At 43.0% G+C, this 15,941-nt stretch overlaps 1 protein-coding gene across 11 annotated transcripts in view; it reads right to left on the minus strand.

The window, feature by feature from the left end:
* The window catches only part of PTPRM (protein tyrosine phosphatase receptor type M), a 460,837-nt gene that overhangs the window by 146,394 nt on the left and 298,502 nt on the right, over positions 1 to 15,941 (minus strand). For 5 of the 11 annotated variants that reach the window (XM_048289399.1, XM_048289394.1, XM_048289392.1 and 2 more), the window contains one exon: positions 14,911 to 14,940. The exons of the other annotated variants lie outside the window; for them this stretch is intronic. In XM_048289399.1, the coding sequence (XP_048145356.1) occupies positions 14,911 to 14,940 (30 nt within the window). The remainder of the gene's footprint in view (positions 1 to 14,910; positions 14,941 to 15,941) is intronic. 11 annotated transcript variants of the gene reach the window in all.

Consider the following 15,941-nt stretch of genomic DNA (forward strand, 5'->3'; position numbering starts at 1 on the left):
ACTAGGCAGCCTACATTAAGTACCAAGAGACAAAGCAGCACACAGAGAATGAAAAAAGGCAATCTTAAAGGAATATTTTTCAGGGCATGACAGACATTACACTATCTGGGGCAGGGGAAAAGGGGATAAAGAATAGGAGAAGTAAAAGGAGGAGCAGAGGAAGAAGAGAAACAGATGAAAAAGTAAATGGCCAGGAGACCAAGGAGGCAGGCTTAAGAGCTGGGCATATGTTAGTGTTGGAAGTAGTAGTAGTTGGAAGGAAGACAACAGTAGGATCTAAGGAGTAAGTTAGGTAAAACACTTTTTGGACAGAGGACTGGACAAGACACTTCCACAAATGCTCAGTACTACTACCTCAAAATAGTTTATGGCGCTTTGGATTCCAGCAAAAGGCAGTTGAAATTGCATTTACCTATTAAAAAAAATACGCTCCCAGTTCTTGCTGGGAGCATATATTAGGACTCAACATGCAGGCAATGAATGCTGTTCTCTATTTAATTTATATTTTTAGAACATAGAGTAGGTAATCCCTTTGGTTTACTAACACTTGTATATGTTTCTCTTCTTTTGTTAAATTATCTCATATAATTTCTGAATCATATTAAAGTGCAGACATGAATCTTCCCTACTCAGGTAAGCAGAAAGGAAAGTCCTTCTGCCAGTAACACCTGGATGTTATAGCTAAGGAACAGGGCTGTAGTCTATCACGTATCATAAACATGACAATCTAACCTGAAAAATGTCAGTAAATACAAAGCATTCAGTATTTCATCTGCTTTTGAAAATACACTGTAAGCCATGAACTTAGTTGATCTTAAGTGACCTTTCCATGACAATTTCCAAATAAGACCATAAATGGCAAAATACATGCCATTATATCTAAAACATAAGTAAAAACTATGTAGCTGCAGCAAATACTGTAAATTGCATTATTATACTCAAAAAGAACATGTTGGTGAAATCCATACAGGAAGATTTTATTTTTGGCTACTGATGTCACCACACAGGAGGAAAGAACACTATCACTTTGAAATAGGAGGTGCAGAGTGGCGTAATTGCTCTGAAACAGCTGATTCTCTCATTCCTGTTCAACTGTGAAATGCACAGGTTGGCAAATGTTTTCCTTTGCCTTTTCTTCAGACAAGACACTGGTAGCTCCAACTTTTGTTTTCATGATCAGAGGAATCAGGGAATAGGAATGAAGGAGAGAAGCTACCTCCCTCTGCAGGTAAGCTGAGTATAATTGAGATACCCCCAGACATTTGGTTCAATATCTCACCGAGGGATCTCAGTTCAAATGCAGAAACAGCCCTGAGCTTCAGCCACTAAAAAGAAAAATAAAAGTGCATCTTTATGTTCACCAGCTCAGTGCTCACAGGAGCAGGTATTTCACAGCACAAGCCCTACAAAACTCTGCTCTGCTCAAACTACTGCTTCTTTTTATTTGGAAAACTGTGTCTGGTTGGCACAGGAACTGACAGAATTATGCTAGACTTTCCTGATGGTCCTACAGATTTCTCTCTGTAGCCTACACTAAATGTTACAGTCTCATAATAATAATAGCAGTAATAACAAATCCTTTCTTGCTGCACATTTGTAAATGAAATGAAGTCATGATTCTAATATATTATGATAAGTCTCATAAAAGATATATTCTTTTGCAACGGGGTGTCTGGGGCTGAAGAAATGCCAGGCAGGCTTTGCTAAATATGCAAGCACACAGCACAGTCCATTCCTCTGGTTCCTTGCTTCATTAGTGTTGGGGAAGATGAAACAGGAAAGCCTTATAAATATGATTGCCTGACAAAAGATTTTGGGAATATGAAAACTACAGGCGACATCGAAATGAAAGCCACCTTTGAATTACCAAGTCTTAGTTACTGAACAACTGGAAAACAATGGTATGGCCGACTGAAGGTAATCCCCTCTTGATGGAACAATACCCTCTGCTTGCAGGCAGGTCCAAGGGTCAGAGCAGACCCTACTAGCTCAGCAGAAGGGGTCCAAAGAGTAGTTTTTAGAAGTTAAGATGTAACACTCTAGGGTAATATAAGAACTCTTATAGGCTGTATGTAAACGCTATAGGATTTGTATCTTGTATTAGATTGGTTAGTGACAATTAGAATATTCAGTACAGAAGATGATTTATTGTATTGTAACCAGGACTTCAGACACTCTTCGCACACTCTTACACTCTCTTACTACACTCTCATCACTTCTTCTTCACTCTCATTCCTCTCGCTCTCTCTCTCTCTTACCCGCTTACTCTCTTGCTCTCCTGGGCCTGCTCAGAGCTGCCAGCTGCAGCTCTAAGCAGTGCCCCTATACCCACGCCCTTTGCAATAAACCGCATGTTCCAAGATCTGACTTCAGAGATCTCTCGTCTCCGTCCGTCCCGACCGTCCAACCCACCCAGCACCCGCAGTCTGACGCCCAACGTGATTGCCGAACCCACACCCAAGGCACCCACAGTCTGACGCTCAACGTGATTGAAGGCCCGGTTCAGCTTTCTCCATCTGTGGGAGACTTCTCCATGGACGGTAACTAAAAGACCAGTTATAGCCACCTAGAACGTGTCGTGACCACGGCATACCGTTGCTGTGCATCGTAAAAGCTGGAGCTCTATAATTCTGCCGAGGCAGCCCTCGAGCACGGGGATTACCTGGAGCTCTTGGAGGGAATTGCCTGGCAGTCCTCGAGCACGGGCGGCCACTGCTGCGCAGCGGCTACCTGGAGCTCTTTGAGGAAGTTTGCCATGGCACCCCTCGAGCACGGACACGCTGCTAAGCAGTGCTGACTGGAGCTCTGCGGAGGGAAATCTGCCGCACGCCCCGAGCACAGGCGAGTAGTGCTCAGCACCGCCCGCGCTGGAGCTCTCAGTGCGGACCCACCCGTGAGGTCCTGAGCACGGAAAGCCGTTGCCAAGCGACGCCTGAAACCGGAGCTCTGGGAAAGGACCGAAAAGCAGCGTCCTGAGCACCGAGTGGAGTGACTGGCCAGCCCCCCACGACGGACCTCTGACTAAGGACACTGCTCCTGTGACATCATCTAAGTGAGTATCATACTGGTCTAAAAATGGGACAAATTCACTCTGCCCATGACAGAGATCTCTATAAGCAACTTAAGCATTTACTTATAAGCTCCGGTCCAAGTCAATTACCTAAACAGGAGCTAAAAAATCTCTTAGAATGGACTCGAGTTAATTTCCCAAATGCTGACTGTTCAGCTGTCTTTACAAGAGACTTCTGGGACACAGTTGGGGTTAAGCTCTTTAATAATGTCTCCTACCGAGATATGGCAGCTGCACAGCTGATCCCAGCTTGCAGAGCGCTGGTAGAGCTGTTTGCTGCGAAGGTGCCGCCCGCAGCAGTCACCCCGCCGAGCCCGGCTCCTGCTGCGAGCCCGCCCCTTGCCGCCGCGAGCCCGCGGCGGAGCACGGCCCCCGCCCCTCCGCCAGACCCCGCGGCTCCGATACCCGCGGTCCAGCTGACTCGCGCCGCCCCGCCCCCCGCGCTCGCGGTCCCGGCACCTGTTACCCCCGGCCCCAGCCACCCCACCGGACCCTACGGCCCCTCCCGCCATCCCCGCCCCCGCCATCCCGCTCGTCCCCGCTGTCCCAGCTTCCGTGGTCCCCGCCCTCGGTTCCAGCGTCATCGCGGCCCCACCCCTCGCTTCTCCCACCCCGTCCGCCAGCGTCATCGCGGCCCCGCCCCTTGCCCCTGCCCCCACGTGCCCCCCCCCGTTTCCGTCATCGCGGCCCCACCCCCCGCTGCTGCCGTCATTGTTACCCCACCCCCCGCTGCTGACATCATCGTGACCCCGCCCCCCGGCGATACCCCGGCGGGGGCGGCGGCTACCCCCTTGCTACCTACGGGTGTTACCCCTCCCCCAGCCGCGCCTGTTATGGCCATGGCTGCCATTATAGCCGGCCCCCCGCAAAGCCAAGCGGCGACCCTTCTTCCAGCCCCCCAGGTCCCCCTCGCTGCCACCGACACGGCGCCGGTGGTGGCCACTGTCCCATCCGCGTCTGTCGCTGCTGCGTCTTCACAGTCTCCTGCCGCTCCCGAACCACCAGTGCCGACAGCGCCTGTCATGGCCGTGCTGGCGTCTCCGGTACCCCCTGTGCACGTTACCGCGGGAACCCTGCCCCCCTGCCCTGCCATTCAAGCGCACACAGCACGCCCCAAGCTGTCCCCTGGCCCCGCGGCAGCACAGACGTCTATGTCTACTCCCGTCCCTGCTGGCGTTCCTGCGCAATTCCCCGATCCCGGCACACCATCGCTCGCGCTGGGACACGGAGCGCCCCAGCCCCGCGAGCCACTTGGTGCCGGTGCCGCAGTGTCTGCACGGATGACTGCAGCCCCCTCCATGCCTGCCGCTGCCCCAGCCCCGTCTCCCGGCACCGCCGCTCCGGCAGCGCCGTTCCTGCCCGCCGCACCACCACCCACCCCAGCCCAGCCTACAAGCTCCCAGCGGCAGCACGCCGCGATCCAGCCGCCGGCCCTCCTGCCTCCCGCCGCCCCGGGATCATCTCCTGCCGACAGGGCAGCCCTGCCGCCGCCACCCGCCTCCGTGGCCCCAGACCGGACCCTGCCGTATCCACCGCAGCCTCCCACTTCTCAGCTGCTGAATAGTGTGGTCCCACCGCCACCGGCATCCATGATCGTCCCATCGCCCCCTCCCTCGACCGCGGCCGCAGCCCCAGCCCCTGGTCCTGCAGTCCTGCCATCTCCCGCTCTGCCCGAACCATCTGCCACATGGACTGCCGCCATCACAGCCTGCTGCGTTGACCTGATGACGCAACCCATGCATGCGCAATTGCTGCAACTGACGCATGCGCAATTGCTGCAACTCCCAGACCAGCGATATCACTCCGCTCACACTCCTCCAACCACAGCACCGCTCCCGGGACCAGCCGCACATCTTCCCGTGGCTCCGCCGCCTGCCTCCCTGCCTCTGCCGCCGTATCCCGGAGCCAACCCAAGCAGCACCGAATCAAGCCCGCACTCCCTCGAACACCCAGCCGCGCTATCGCCCTCTGCGCTCCTGACACCGAATGGGACTACTTTGTATCACCAATCGATCGCACAGCCACAGCCAGGCACACAAGCCGTGCAACAAGGAGGGGGAGGGTGGAATATGACACCTGCTTTTATAAATACAGGACAGATTGAGAACTATTTTGCCCCTGCAAATGCCAACACCTTAATCCCAATACAAAACAATTCTGAAAAAGAATTAAGTCTGTTCCCAAACAGCTCCGGTGTCCCCCCAGTGTTTGGGAAAGACTTCTCAACCCAAAAACAGACACTAAACCCTGAAAATTCACCTGCATTAATCCCAAAAGTAGAAAACTCCCAAAAATGTTTTAATAATTTTCAATTAACAGACTGGCATGAAGTCAGACGCCAAATTTGCAAAGAGGAAAATCTAAATCCTTTAGCTATGTCTGTACTACTCAGCCAGCAAGCTGGTGGTCCTAGAACATGGCAAGCTATCCCACACCATGAGACTAAAGAGTTGCGGAAAGCAATAAAGGACAGTGGTATCTGCTCCCCATATTTTAAGCAACTGCTAAAAAGTACCCTAAAAGGAACACATCAAACTTTAAAACGCATTTTAAATCAACAGAAAGGGGGAAAAGCCCAGGCTACACCTCAAAGAAGGTTGAATAAAGCCTTGTATGTTTATAATTTCTTGAACAGCTCTGCAGAAGAGCCTGACACCCTCATTTTCAGACATTTCTTAAACAACAAAAATGCAAAACTGAAAGAGCACCCCCCAGTTTTAATTAAGAATTTAGCGTCAGGAAAAATAGAAAGACCATATGATCTTATAATGTGGGGAAAGGGATTTGCATGTCTCTCCACAGGTGAAGGAACCAAGTGGATTCCAGCAAAAAACGTGAAGCCATACCACACATCAAAGCCTGCCAACGCCTCCACACCAGCCAGTGACCCTGCAAGTGGAAGCCAGGAAGCAAGCACCCAGACCTGAACTGCGCAGAATCACCAGAAGAAAGCGATCTGTCAAAAACAGCTCAAGAAAAGAATGGAGTTTTAGCATTATTTGTGCAAATGCATGTTGCTTTTAACCTTTTGTTTTTGTTTTTGCAGTGAAGCTTTACCTGTAAATCAACCAAAGACAAATGTTTGGGATGCTTTTAGCCAAGTCCGCAGGCTCTGACACCATCTGTTTATCCAACAAAAGCCCTGACAAACCTTTCTCAACTTATTGAGTGCCTTTCCCAGAAGGTTTTGGTAATGTTACTTTTGATAAATATTGGCCATATGATAATCATCACATTTCTCCAACTCCCAGCCATAGACACCAAACTTACATTGATTATCTTTTATTAGCACATGGGCATGGCTGTGAAGATTTTGAAGGATTATGCTGTATGAACTTATCCGATCATTCTGTTCCCATTCACAAACAGTTACAAAACCTAAGGGACCTAGCTAACCAAATTACAACAGATGACCCGTCTTGGCTAGACAGTTTGTTTGATGGTTGGAGCTTTGCACCTTGGCTAAGGGAACTCTGCAATATAGGCTTGATTATTCTAGTAGTAATAATTATAGTTTTAGTAGCAGTACCTTGTATACTTCAGTGTGTGCAAAAAATAACGAGTAGGACTGTGTCTAATATCTTAGTTGTTCATCAGAACGGGGGAGATGTTGAGGAAGATGAAACAGGAAAGCCTTATAAATATTATTGCCTGACAAAAGATTTTAGGAATATGAAAACTACAGGCGACATCGAAATGAAAGCTGCTTTTGAAATACCAAGTCTTAGTTACTGAACAACTGGAAAACAATGGTATGGCCGACTGAAGGTAATCCCCTCTTGATTGAACAATACCCTCTGCTTGCAGGCAGGTCCAAGGGTCAGAGCAGACCCTACTAGCTCAGCAGAAGGGGTCCAAAGAGTAGTTTTTAGAAGTTAAGATGTAACACTCTATGGTAATATAAGAACTCTTATAGGCTGTATGTAAACGCTATAGGATTTGTATCTTGTATTAGATTGGTTAGTGACAATTAGAATATTCAGTACAGAAGATGATTTATTGTATTGTAACCAGGACTTCAGACACTCTTCGCACACTCTTACACTCTCTTACTACACTCTCATCACTTCTTCTTCACTCTCATTCCTCTCGCTCTCTCTCTCTCTTACCCGCTTACTCTCTTGCTCTCTTGGGCCTGCTCAGAGCTGCCAGCTGCAGCTCTAAGCAGTGCCCCTATACCCACACCCTTTGCAATAAACCGCATGTTCCAAGATCTGACTTCAGAGATCTCTCGTCTCCGTCCGTCCCAACCGTCCAACCCACCCAAAGCTCACTGCAATTAGCTTTTGTGATGTTCAGTTTCAAAGCTGATGCAATCTACCCAGCTACACTTTGCAAGTGCAATATTGCCCTGAAATTAGGAAGGATCCTGGTCAGACAGAATCCTTTGCACAGACTGTCAAGTGAAACCAGAAGGTAAGAGTCATCATGAAGAGAAGAAGAAAGCACCTGAGATATGGTTCCTTATCCTCTCATGCCAGAAATAGGTAATCAGTGCAGGAAATCAATGACCAAGAAAAATGACAGAAAGAAAATTTGGAAATGAATGATGATTTTGGTCATCCAGACATTACAGAAAGCAAATGGCCACTCTTCTTCCCTTCAGGGATCTGTCAGTCTACACTTTAAGGGAGCTCAAGGTGTACTGTAGGTGAGAAAAGGAATGTAAAGGAAAAGTAGGAAAAGAAGCCAAGATTCGAACATTTTCCTTGTGAAATTAACAGTCAACAGTGATAGATGCTACCTTGAGGTGGATCATCATTAACCTGGCCATAACCCCTTCAGATAGGCTCAAGAAATGTATTTCAGGTGAAGCATCTCCCAGGGAATTCAGCAGCAGAGAACAGATTTCAGATAAAAAGCCCAACAAAAAAAAAGTATCACTCAGTAGAATCTATCCCAATACTAATGACTACAACACCTCAGTGCCCTGTGCTGGCATCACTCAACAGACACCAACATCTTGTTACAGTTGTTCTTATCTGTATCACAGAGGTGACTAAGCCTGTGGCTTACTGGCACTACGAAGTCTTAGGCTTAGTTTCACTGTGTGATTTCTTCTACCCATTTTTCTTTAAGCATTTTTCTGCTGCTTGCGCTCCTTGAGACCAGGAATGCATCCTTCACCTTATTGCCTGTAGTCCCATCTTTTGCAGACATATTCTGTCAATCAGTTCAATATGTCATAATGCCATTTTAAAAACTAACATTCAATCTTTTAGAAAAAATACAGGCCTTTACCACCATAAATTATGAAGTGAGTTTAGGTCTTAATATGCAGCATAATTTCTCTACTTTCTGTTAACACATTTACAATCACATAAAGTGTAATGGCAGGTTTGGCTTTTAGAGAAACTAAGTTTCCAACGCCATTACCGCCTTGTACAAGAAATACTAATACTAAAATATGAAACTCACCTTCCTATTTGGATATTTAAAATGAAAGTATTTAAAGTCAGTTTTGAGCCATCTGTATATACAGAAATGCATTTTCAGAATAAAACCCACATAAATAGCACTTTTTTTCCTGAGGGAAAAGTTTTAAGCAAAGTGAATGAAAATGGTTCACCTTATACTGTCTTTGAAAGTATAATTCAACAATGACAGTTGATAATGGCAAAATCTCAGTGTCTAGAATGACTGCTGTTGACAGCAAGCATGACTGATTTGGGAATCAAATTTTTAAGAAAGCTAAAACCTAAAGTCAACCGGCTAATTGAAGAAGTAATTCAATAAACAGTTTTCTAGAGAAGACAGTCCACCCCGGTAACAGTAGCTGAACAAGAGTCATATGGGATGGCAAAACAAATATCAAATACAATGCTAACTTCTTAAATACACATACCTGTCACTATTATTTCTTTCTCTCCCAAGTATATGTATTGTGCCTCAGTGTTATATATAATAAAGACAGGCTTTCAGGCTTATCCTGCAAGAGTATATGGATTCCACAATTTCTAAAAGCAATCTCAGTATTCAATTCAGATCCCATATATTAGTTTAGAAAACAACACAAAGCTTTTAATAGCATGGAAAGAACAAGGACGTCTCTAGGTTGAGTATTTATTTTTTCTACAGTTACATTGTTTCCCACACCAAATGTCTGATACCTTCACCAAACGAGCAGTGTCCCCTCAGAGGACAAAAAAATCTTCAAACCCCAGCTCATCAGCAAATTTATTGCTTGACACTAATGGAGCACAGACAGTAATTTGTGCTGTGGTTTAGGAATGGCATTCTCCAATTTAGTGTTCCCACTGAAACCACTCCAAATCAAGAGACACTTGCTCACTCCCACCTCCCCCTCTCTCTCCCCCTGTGGCAGGCAGGAGAGGAGAACTGGAGGCACAAAAGGTAAAGGTTGAGATACGAACAATTTACTGGAAACAGCAATGAGATGAGAAAATGAGCAGCAACAGCAACAATACTAATGACGGGGTACAAGGAAGAGGCAGCACAGACATCCCCCTGACAACACCAGCCGCTCCCTCTGCCAGGCTACTCTACCCGAAGCGACCCCTTCCCCTGTCCCTGGAAAATGGTGTGAGGCAGTACAGAAAAACTTCCAGGTCCTGGTCATGCCTCCTCCTGGCTACTGCAAAAATTAACCCTGTCCTGGCCCAAACCAGGACAGACTGTGTGACCAGCACAGCAATCAATCTCTTCTGATGCTTCACCTCATTCTCTCTGTAGGGACTTGTTTTGAAAAACCCAAGCTTGCAGCACCATCCAGATTATGGTTTCTAACTCACACATCTGGGATAATTTGGAAAGTCTGGGTAACTTCAGAAATGACCATGGGCTTCTGATACAGGTATGGAAAAAGTAACCTGGAGTGAGCACATAAACAAGCCCAGAAAAGATGTACTAAGCAGAGCTACTCCTCCACATGAATGATCTGATCTCTGCTGCACTTGAAGGAAGCTATTTCGTACAGTCAGATCACTGTCCTGGGGGACTCACACACTTCAGAAAGAGCTAGCAAAATTAAAATAAAAAATTACTTTCTGCTGATCAGTCTATTAAGGATTATTTACCTTTTTTTTTACAGTGAAATGGGAATGTAAGCCTTGGCTATAAAGCCATATGATCAGATCCAAAAGAATCAGAAGATACAAGGAACCAGTATGGGAAATAAGGACTTTAGATTGATTTTTAAAAATTATGTTATGCATTTTAATTAAAAATAAAATCCCAATTCTGACCCTGCTTGGTATCTCCGAATAAAAGCTAGGTACTGCACATCTGTACACAAAGCATACAGCACACAGCACAAAAATGTGTTTTTTAGCAATGGTTATTTAGTATTTTATTAGTATTTATATTATTATTTATTACTAGATTTTATTTTAGGCACTAAATATTATCCAAAGATTTTAGTATGTTGGCACTGTAGACTTTGCAACATGCAACAAAACTCCTGGGACATCCCCAAATCATTTAAGTCTAGCTTACAAGACAATTACAGAAATCCACGGTTATTTTCAGTTACTTGATTTTATGATACAAGCCTATGTAACTCTGCATATTTAAAGATGCAGAAGAGATCACAGGTGTAGTCTAACAGATCAAACAGTTCAAACACATTCGTGTTTTCTGTTCAATACTCTCCTCCATCTACAAGATGCAAACATGATCTTGTTCTGGTTCCAGGGGCAGCAGCAGTTGAGAAAAAAGAGGACTGTTTCTAAAACTTTTGCTATTTTTGAATTACTACAGAAGTTTTAAATGTGAAGACTGCATATTCTCCAGAATTATCCAGAAATCACTGTTAGAAGTTTTGACACCATTGATTTTTTGGAAACGTTATTACTTCAATTATTTGGGTAATTTTGCAAATCTACTAACCTTGTGCTTTCTGCCCTAAGTACTAGGTCAATGGCAATGGGACTGGGCAAATGAGCTAGAAATTCTCTGTACAGAGATCCAGAAGCCAACACTGAGTATCTGCTAGTGAAGCAAGAGAACTAAACTGAGAACAGACTCCCAGGCTCCTGAGCTCAAGTTAGATCCACAAGAAAAGAACACTTCAGCTGGGCCCCAAACTATCAAATTCTTGTGAAAAGTAGGGTATGTTTCATGCACATTTATATGAAAAAGCTCAATGTTTGTGGAATTAGCTTTCTTGCAGGAGGAATTTTGTCCCCTGTGTCATACACCAAGTACCAGGCAATAGGGTTCTAATGCTATCCGGTCCCTTACGGTAATATTTCAATATAGTATTAGGCTTTGGGACTGAGATTTCCACACAGACGATGCACCTGTGATGACTTCTGTTCTAGGGCACCTAACCAGATGATTAGTGCTGGGACAGACAATAGCAGATTACATGCTATTAAGATCTTAACATGACTAGCATTGCATAAGAATAACTGTAATAACTGTCTCCTATTTCCCTACTTCACCTTTCACAAGCTGAAATGACTTGTGAAAAGGCACAAAAATATAATAACATTATGCACCTAACTGCTGCGCAGCACTGTTGTTGCATAAGTACTTAATTTCAATAATAATCATAACATATCATTTTGATATCAAGCTCAAACTGAGGAACAGCATCAAAAGCTGCATTCACAACTTTGCATTTTAATTTGGTGTACATCCTACTCACAGCAATATAATGAAACGTTTTATAGAAAGGAACTTATAAAAACTACAATCTGTAACTATCTGCCCAAGAATCTGGGGTAAATTAAATTGGCCAAACTATCAGGCAACAGTGTCTGGAGTAAATTCTGATGGTCCAAGCACTCAATTTGTTTTCCTGATGCTTGAATTTTCATGAAATGCAATTGTTAGCTCCTGACTAATGACTAATGAGCTCCAAGGGCAGAATCTTTATAAAAATTAAAATCTCAAATACAAAAGGCCAATGGTCAGCACAGTGGCTCTTGCTGTCGCCTCAGCAACAGGCTTGCCTAGTCCATTTAACCATAATTACACAACAAAACACGAATGTACTTTTCCTTCTTCAGCCCATGGCGCAGGGGTTTTGCCCATCAGAAAATGTGTCAGGAGCAAGCAGTTGTGCCAGTGCTGCCTGCCATTCTGAGAATGCCACTCATTGCCAGTGTAACTAATGACACCATCTCCTTTCTTCCTTTTTCCCACCTGGAATCAACTGCCAAGTCAAAAGACCTGCTGCAGAGTTAATGAGCACTATTAAATTTGCTCTAATCTTAAGAACAAAAGAATTTATAGAGGACTAACTGTGTCCAGACAAAAAAAAAATATCTGCTGCCTGCCTGAGGTGAAAGGTAAAAAATGCACCAGTTGTCAGGAATGCAAGAGTGGGAGGAAAGATTGGCAGAGGCACTTAAGCCCATTAAAAAGAATTCTCAATAGCAGTACTCAACTCTTTTTCTGTAATATCTATTGACTGGCTAACTAGTAAACACAAGATAAAATAGAAATAATTCTCTGCCAAATATGCACAGCTGTAGGTCCACCTCTGATGATTCATCAGCAGCTCTAGGCATCTGCCAATTTTTTCTTTTTTAATTTTAATTTAGGATGGATCTAGAAGTGGCAGAGATTGCAGTCTGCTAGGGAAAAGGAGCCCACAGCACACAAGGAAAGCAGCAGACAAGACAATAGTAACTATTTCAGTGCATAGATGCTCACTTGGATGTTACAGCTTGCATTTACAATGACTAATCAGTAAATTTGAATACGATACTCAGTATAGAAGTGGTAAATTAGCAATGGCAGAGTACTTGAAATTATGTTTCTCAAAATACAGAACATTTTATAATCCACACCAACTTCCTCAGCTAAAAATAAAACTGTAATGAATCCTGCATTCATGTAAGATTTCCTCCAATTTCAGTGAAATTGTGTGATGCGTAAACAGGTGGAGAATTTGGCCCAAAATATTTCCTCCTACTGATAGCCAATCTTGACTGCACTTTTCAGGGCTCTTACTTCCCTTCTTTTGCCAGAAGGGGAAAAAAAACCACCACAAGGTCAAAATCCCAGCATTTCTTCTGGAAGAGTTAATCAACCCAAGCCACAAAGTTACTGAATTTGTACTACACCAACAGAAAGATCTTTTCTTGAAGCCACTAGGTGAGTATTTCAAATAATCCTGAGATGCCCTATTCCATCCACTACTAACAGTCTATGATTGCAAAACTAGGGACAAAACCCGTTTGTAAAACTTAAAGAAACCATTTCAATTCATGCATTTTCCTTTGTCTGTGGAAAAATAGAAAAAAAAGTAGAATCCAATTTCTTTGAATAATGAAACAGTGTTTAATTTAATGTTCCATTTGTTTCAATTTTGTTTTTGACTTAGCCTTGAGACATGAATCATATTAAAAAATTAATTTTAATATATTTACCCATTATGGCAAGAACATACTACATGGCTTACTGTATTATATTCTTTTGACATTTTAAAGAACTACATTTAAAAGGTCCCAAACGGGAATTTTTTTTTAAAGCCCTATTTAATGGAAAATATGTCTTTCCATCTCAGGAACAGAAACAAATTTTGGAATACTCTGTCTGTGGAAGAGCTAATTTTTTCTGACATCCACATTAATATGCTGCTTTAAACAACAGTTAAAAAAATTGCACTACACATAAAGTGTCAAATAAGGTAATATGAATTACCAACCACATGAGCGATTTCAATATATTGAGAAGTCTTAGAGAATTTCAGCTATGAGGTTTAAATTTTAGCTGCTGTAATTCATTTGAAGAATGGTTCTGCTTACCAAGTTTTCAAGATAGAAAACATTTAATAATTTTTCCATAATTCTATAAATGAATGTTTGATGCTTTTTTGAAATATAAACTGAAAAAATATGTATTTAAAAGGTTAGAAGAGCAACTAGAAGAAACTTTATATTGCTTTTAAATAAAAACATTACTGAAATGTGTTCCTTTCAAGAGCATACTACCCCCATAGGTACTTAAAAACTGGTACTAAAATTTGTGTTATGCAAGTAACACCCCCACTTCTGTAACTATGTAAAAATATCTCATAGGTTCCCATAACTTTTAAATCTGAGGTTTAAAGGAAACAGATAACTACCGGACAGCTGATTTTTGCTGCTGGCCAACTGGATTATGTAAGATTAAATACATCTCATTTTGCAACTAAGCAAGACCCCTGGTACTTTGCTAATCTGTTAGGTACTCCTTGTACCTGGAAAGCAAGTAAGAGTGAATAGCCTCAGAAAGGGATTCGCTAAATTCACAGAAGAATGCTTCTCATTCATCACCTGCTGACAACAGGGAACGAAGCGAGGCTTTGGGTAAATAAAGAAGCATATAATGGTATTACTAGGGACTGTACAAAACAAAAAAATTGTTACTTACTGAAAGTTATGCCTCCTCCTGCCCTCATTTTTTAGTGCTCTTTCCCTTGAAATTCACTCCAGAAATGGTAACTCATGATGTTTATGCATGATCTTTATTCATGAAAAAGCAGTAATATGTACACAGCAACAAATGGAAATGCTTGTACATGTCTAACCAATGCTATAACTTCAACAGAACAAATGAGAAAGAAACTGCTAAATAAATTCTAAAAATAGTTATTTAGGCATGAAAATTTCTCATGGGCATGGTAGTGATATTTATACCTACTACTTCTCAATTAAGAAAATTCTTTACAAACGTTATTTAAAGGACTTTAATGCACAGTATGAGACATAAGAAACTCTTATAAAGCTAAATATTTAGTTACATTATTGACCATGTTGTTTTTATCTTGGTAAAACTTTTACAAAGTATGTTTTTATAAAGGAACTTTCAACATTAGCATTCACTACTTAGGCATGGAACAACATGGCAGAAAGTGTGTCTCTGATGACAAAGAAGTTACTTACAGGTCGTAAGTGTAGGAGTGATAGCTTCTTCTGCCATGATGGTGGAAGGATTAGGCAGTGGTGGAAAAGATGAAATGGAAGGAAAGAAAAGTCAAATATTAATGTATGAAAAATCAAGATGAAACTGAGACCTGAACTGGTGACATAAATGAAAGGTAGCAAGAATGTGTATCTGGGCATATCATGCAATGTTTCTGGAATAGACAGGTGACATATCCAATCTCCATAACACTTTGAGCAGTACAATATATAATGCATCTCCAGCTGTTAAGTCAAACCACCTTAAGGTACACCTACTAAGTAATGTTAGATATTTAATGTATGTTTATATCTGCATACACTACACACACAAATATTCCCAATTAAAGTGCTAGACCACTTCCAATTAAATCTCAACTGCATTAGGAATAAGGATATGGAACTTCTAGCATGGTGTTAGAAGCTTAGCAATACAGAATTTCAGAATACATTTTAAGTAGCTTCTCTTCCAGTCACAGCACCACAGAATCTTAGGCTATCCCTTTCTTCACTTAAAGCAATCAGTTCTGCCTTCGAAAGGACTTGTTTCCAGAGGGGAAGAATCAATGGTCACAGCTCTTTTAATACTTCAGCTTTTAAATACCCTTTTCAATTCAGAAGAAAAACATACTTACTGTCAGGCAAATAAAAAGTCTATCCTTGTGGGCTAAAATTGTATTGGTGGTGTTTCCCCATGTGGCAGAAATAAAAATAAGAACTGACCTTGAATTCATGTTATTCCTGCCCACGTGAATGTCACAAAGAGCAACTTGGGAGACCTAGCACCACCATCCTGACAAATATGGGCTCAGTCTTGCATAACCTCTTGCACAGCCAGATACTCCACCTAGATATGGTCTGTGTGAGCATGAAGCACAGAAGCCCTCCAGCTATGCTCTTCTGCTTTACATCCTTCCCTCCCTCCCTCAGTTATGGGCCCACTACAAGCAGGACTGCAACCCCCCAGAAAGGGCAAGTTTCAGCCTAAATGAATTCCATATATTGACTGCAAT

Source organism: Corvus hawaiiensis, chromosome 30 (genome assembly GCF_020740725.1).
Source record: "Corvus hawaiiensis isolate bCorHaw1 chromosome 30, bCorHaw1.pri.cur, whole genome shotgun sequence".
NCBI lineage: Eukaryota > Metazoa > Chordata > Aves > Passeriformes > Corvidae > Corvus > Corvus hawaiiensis.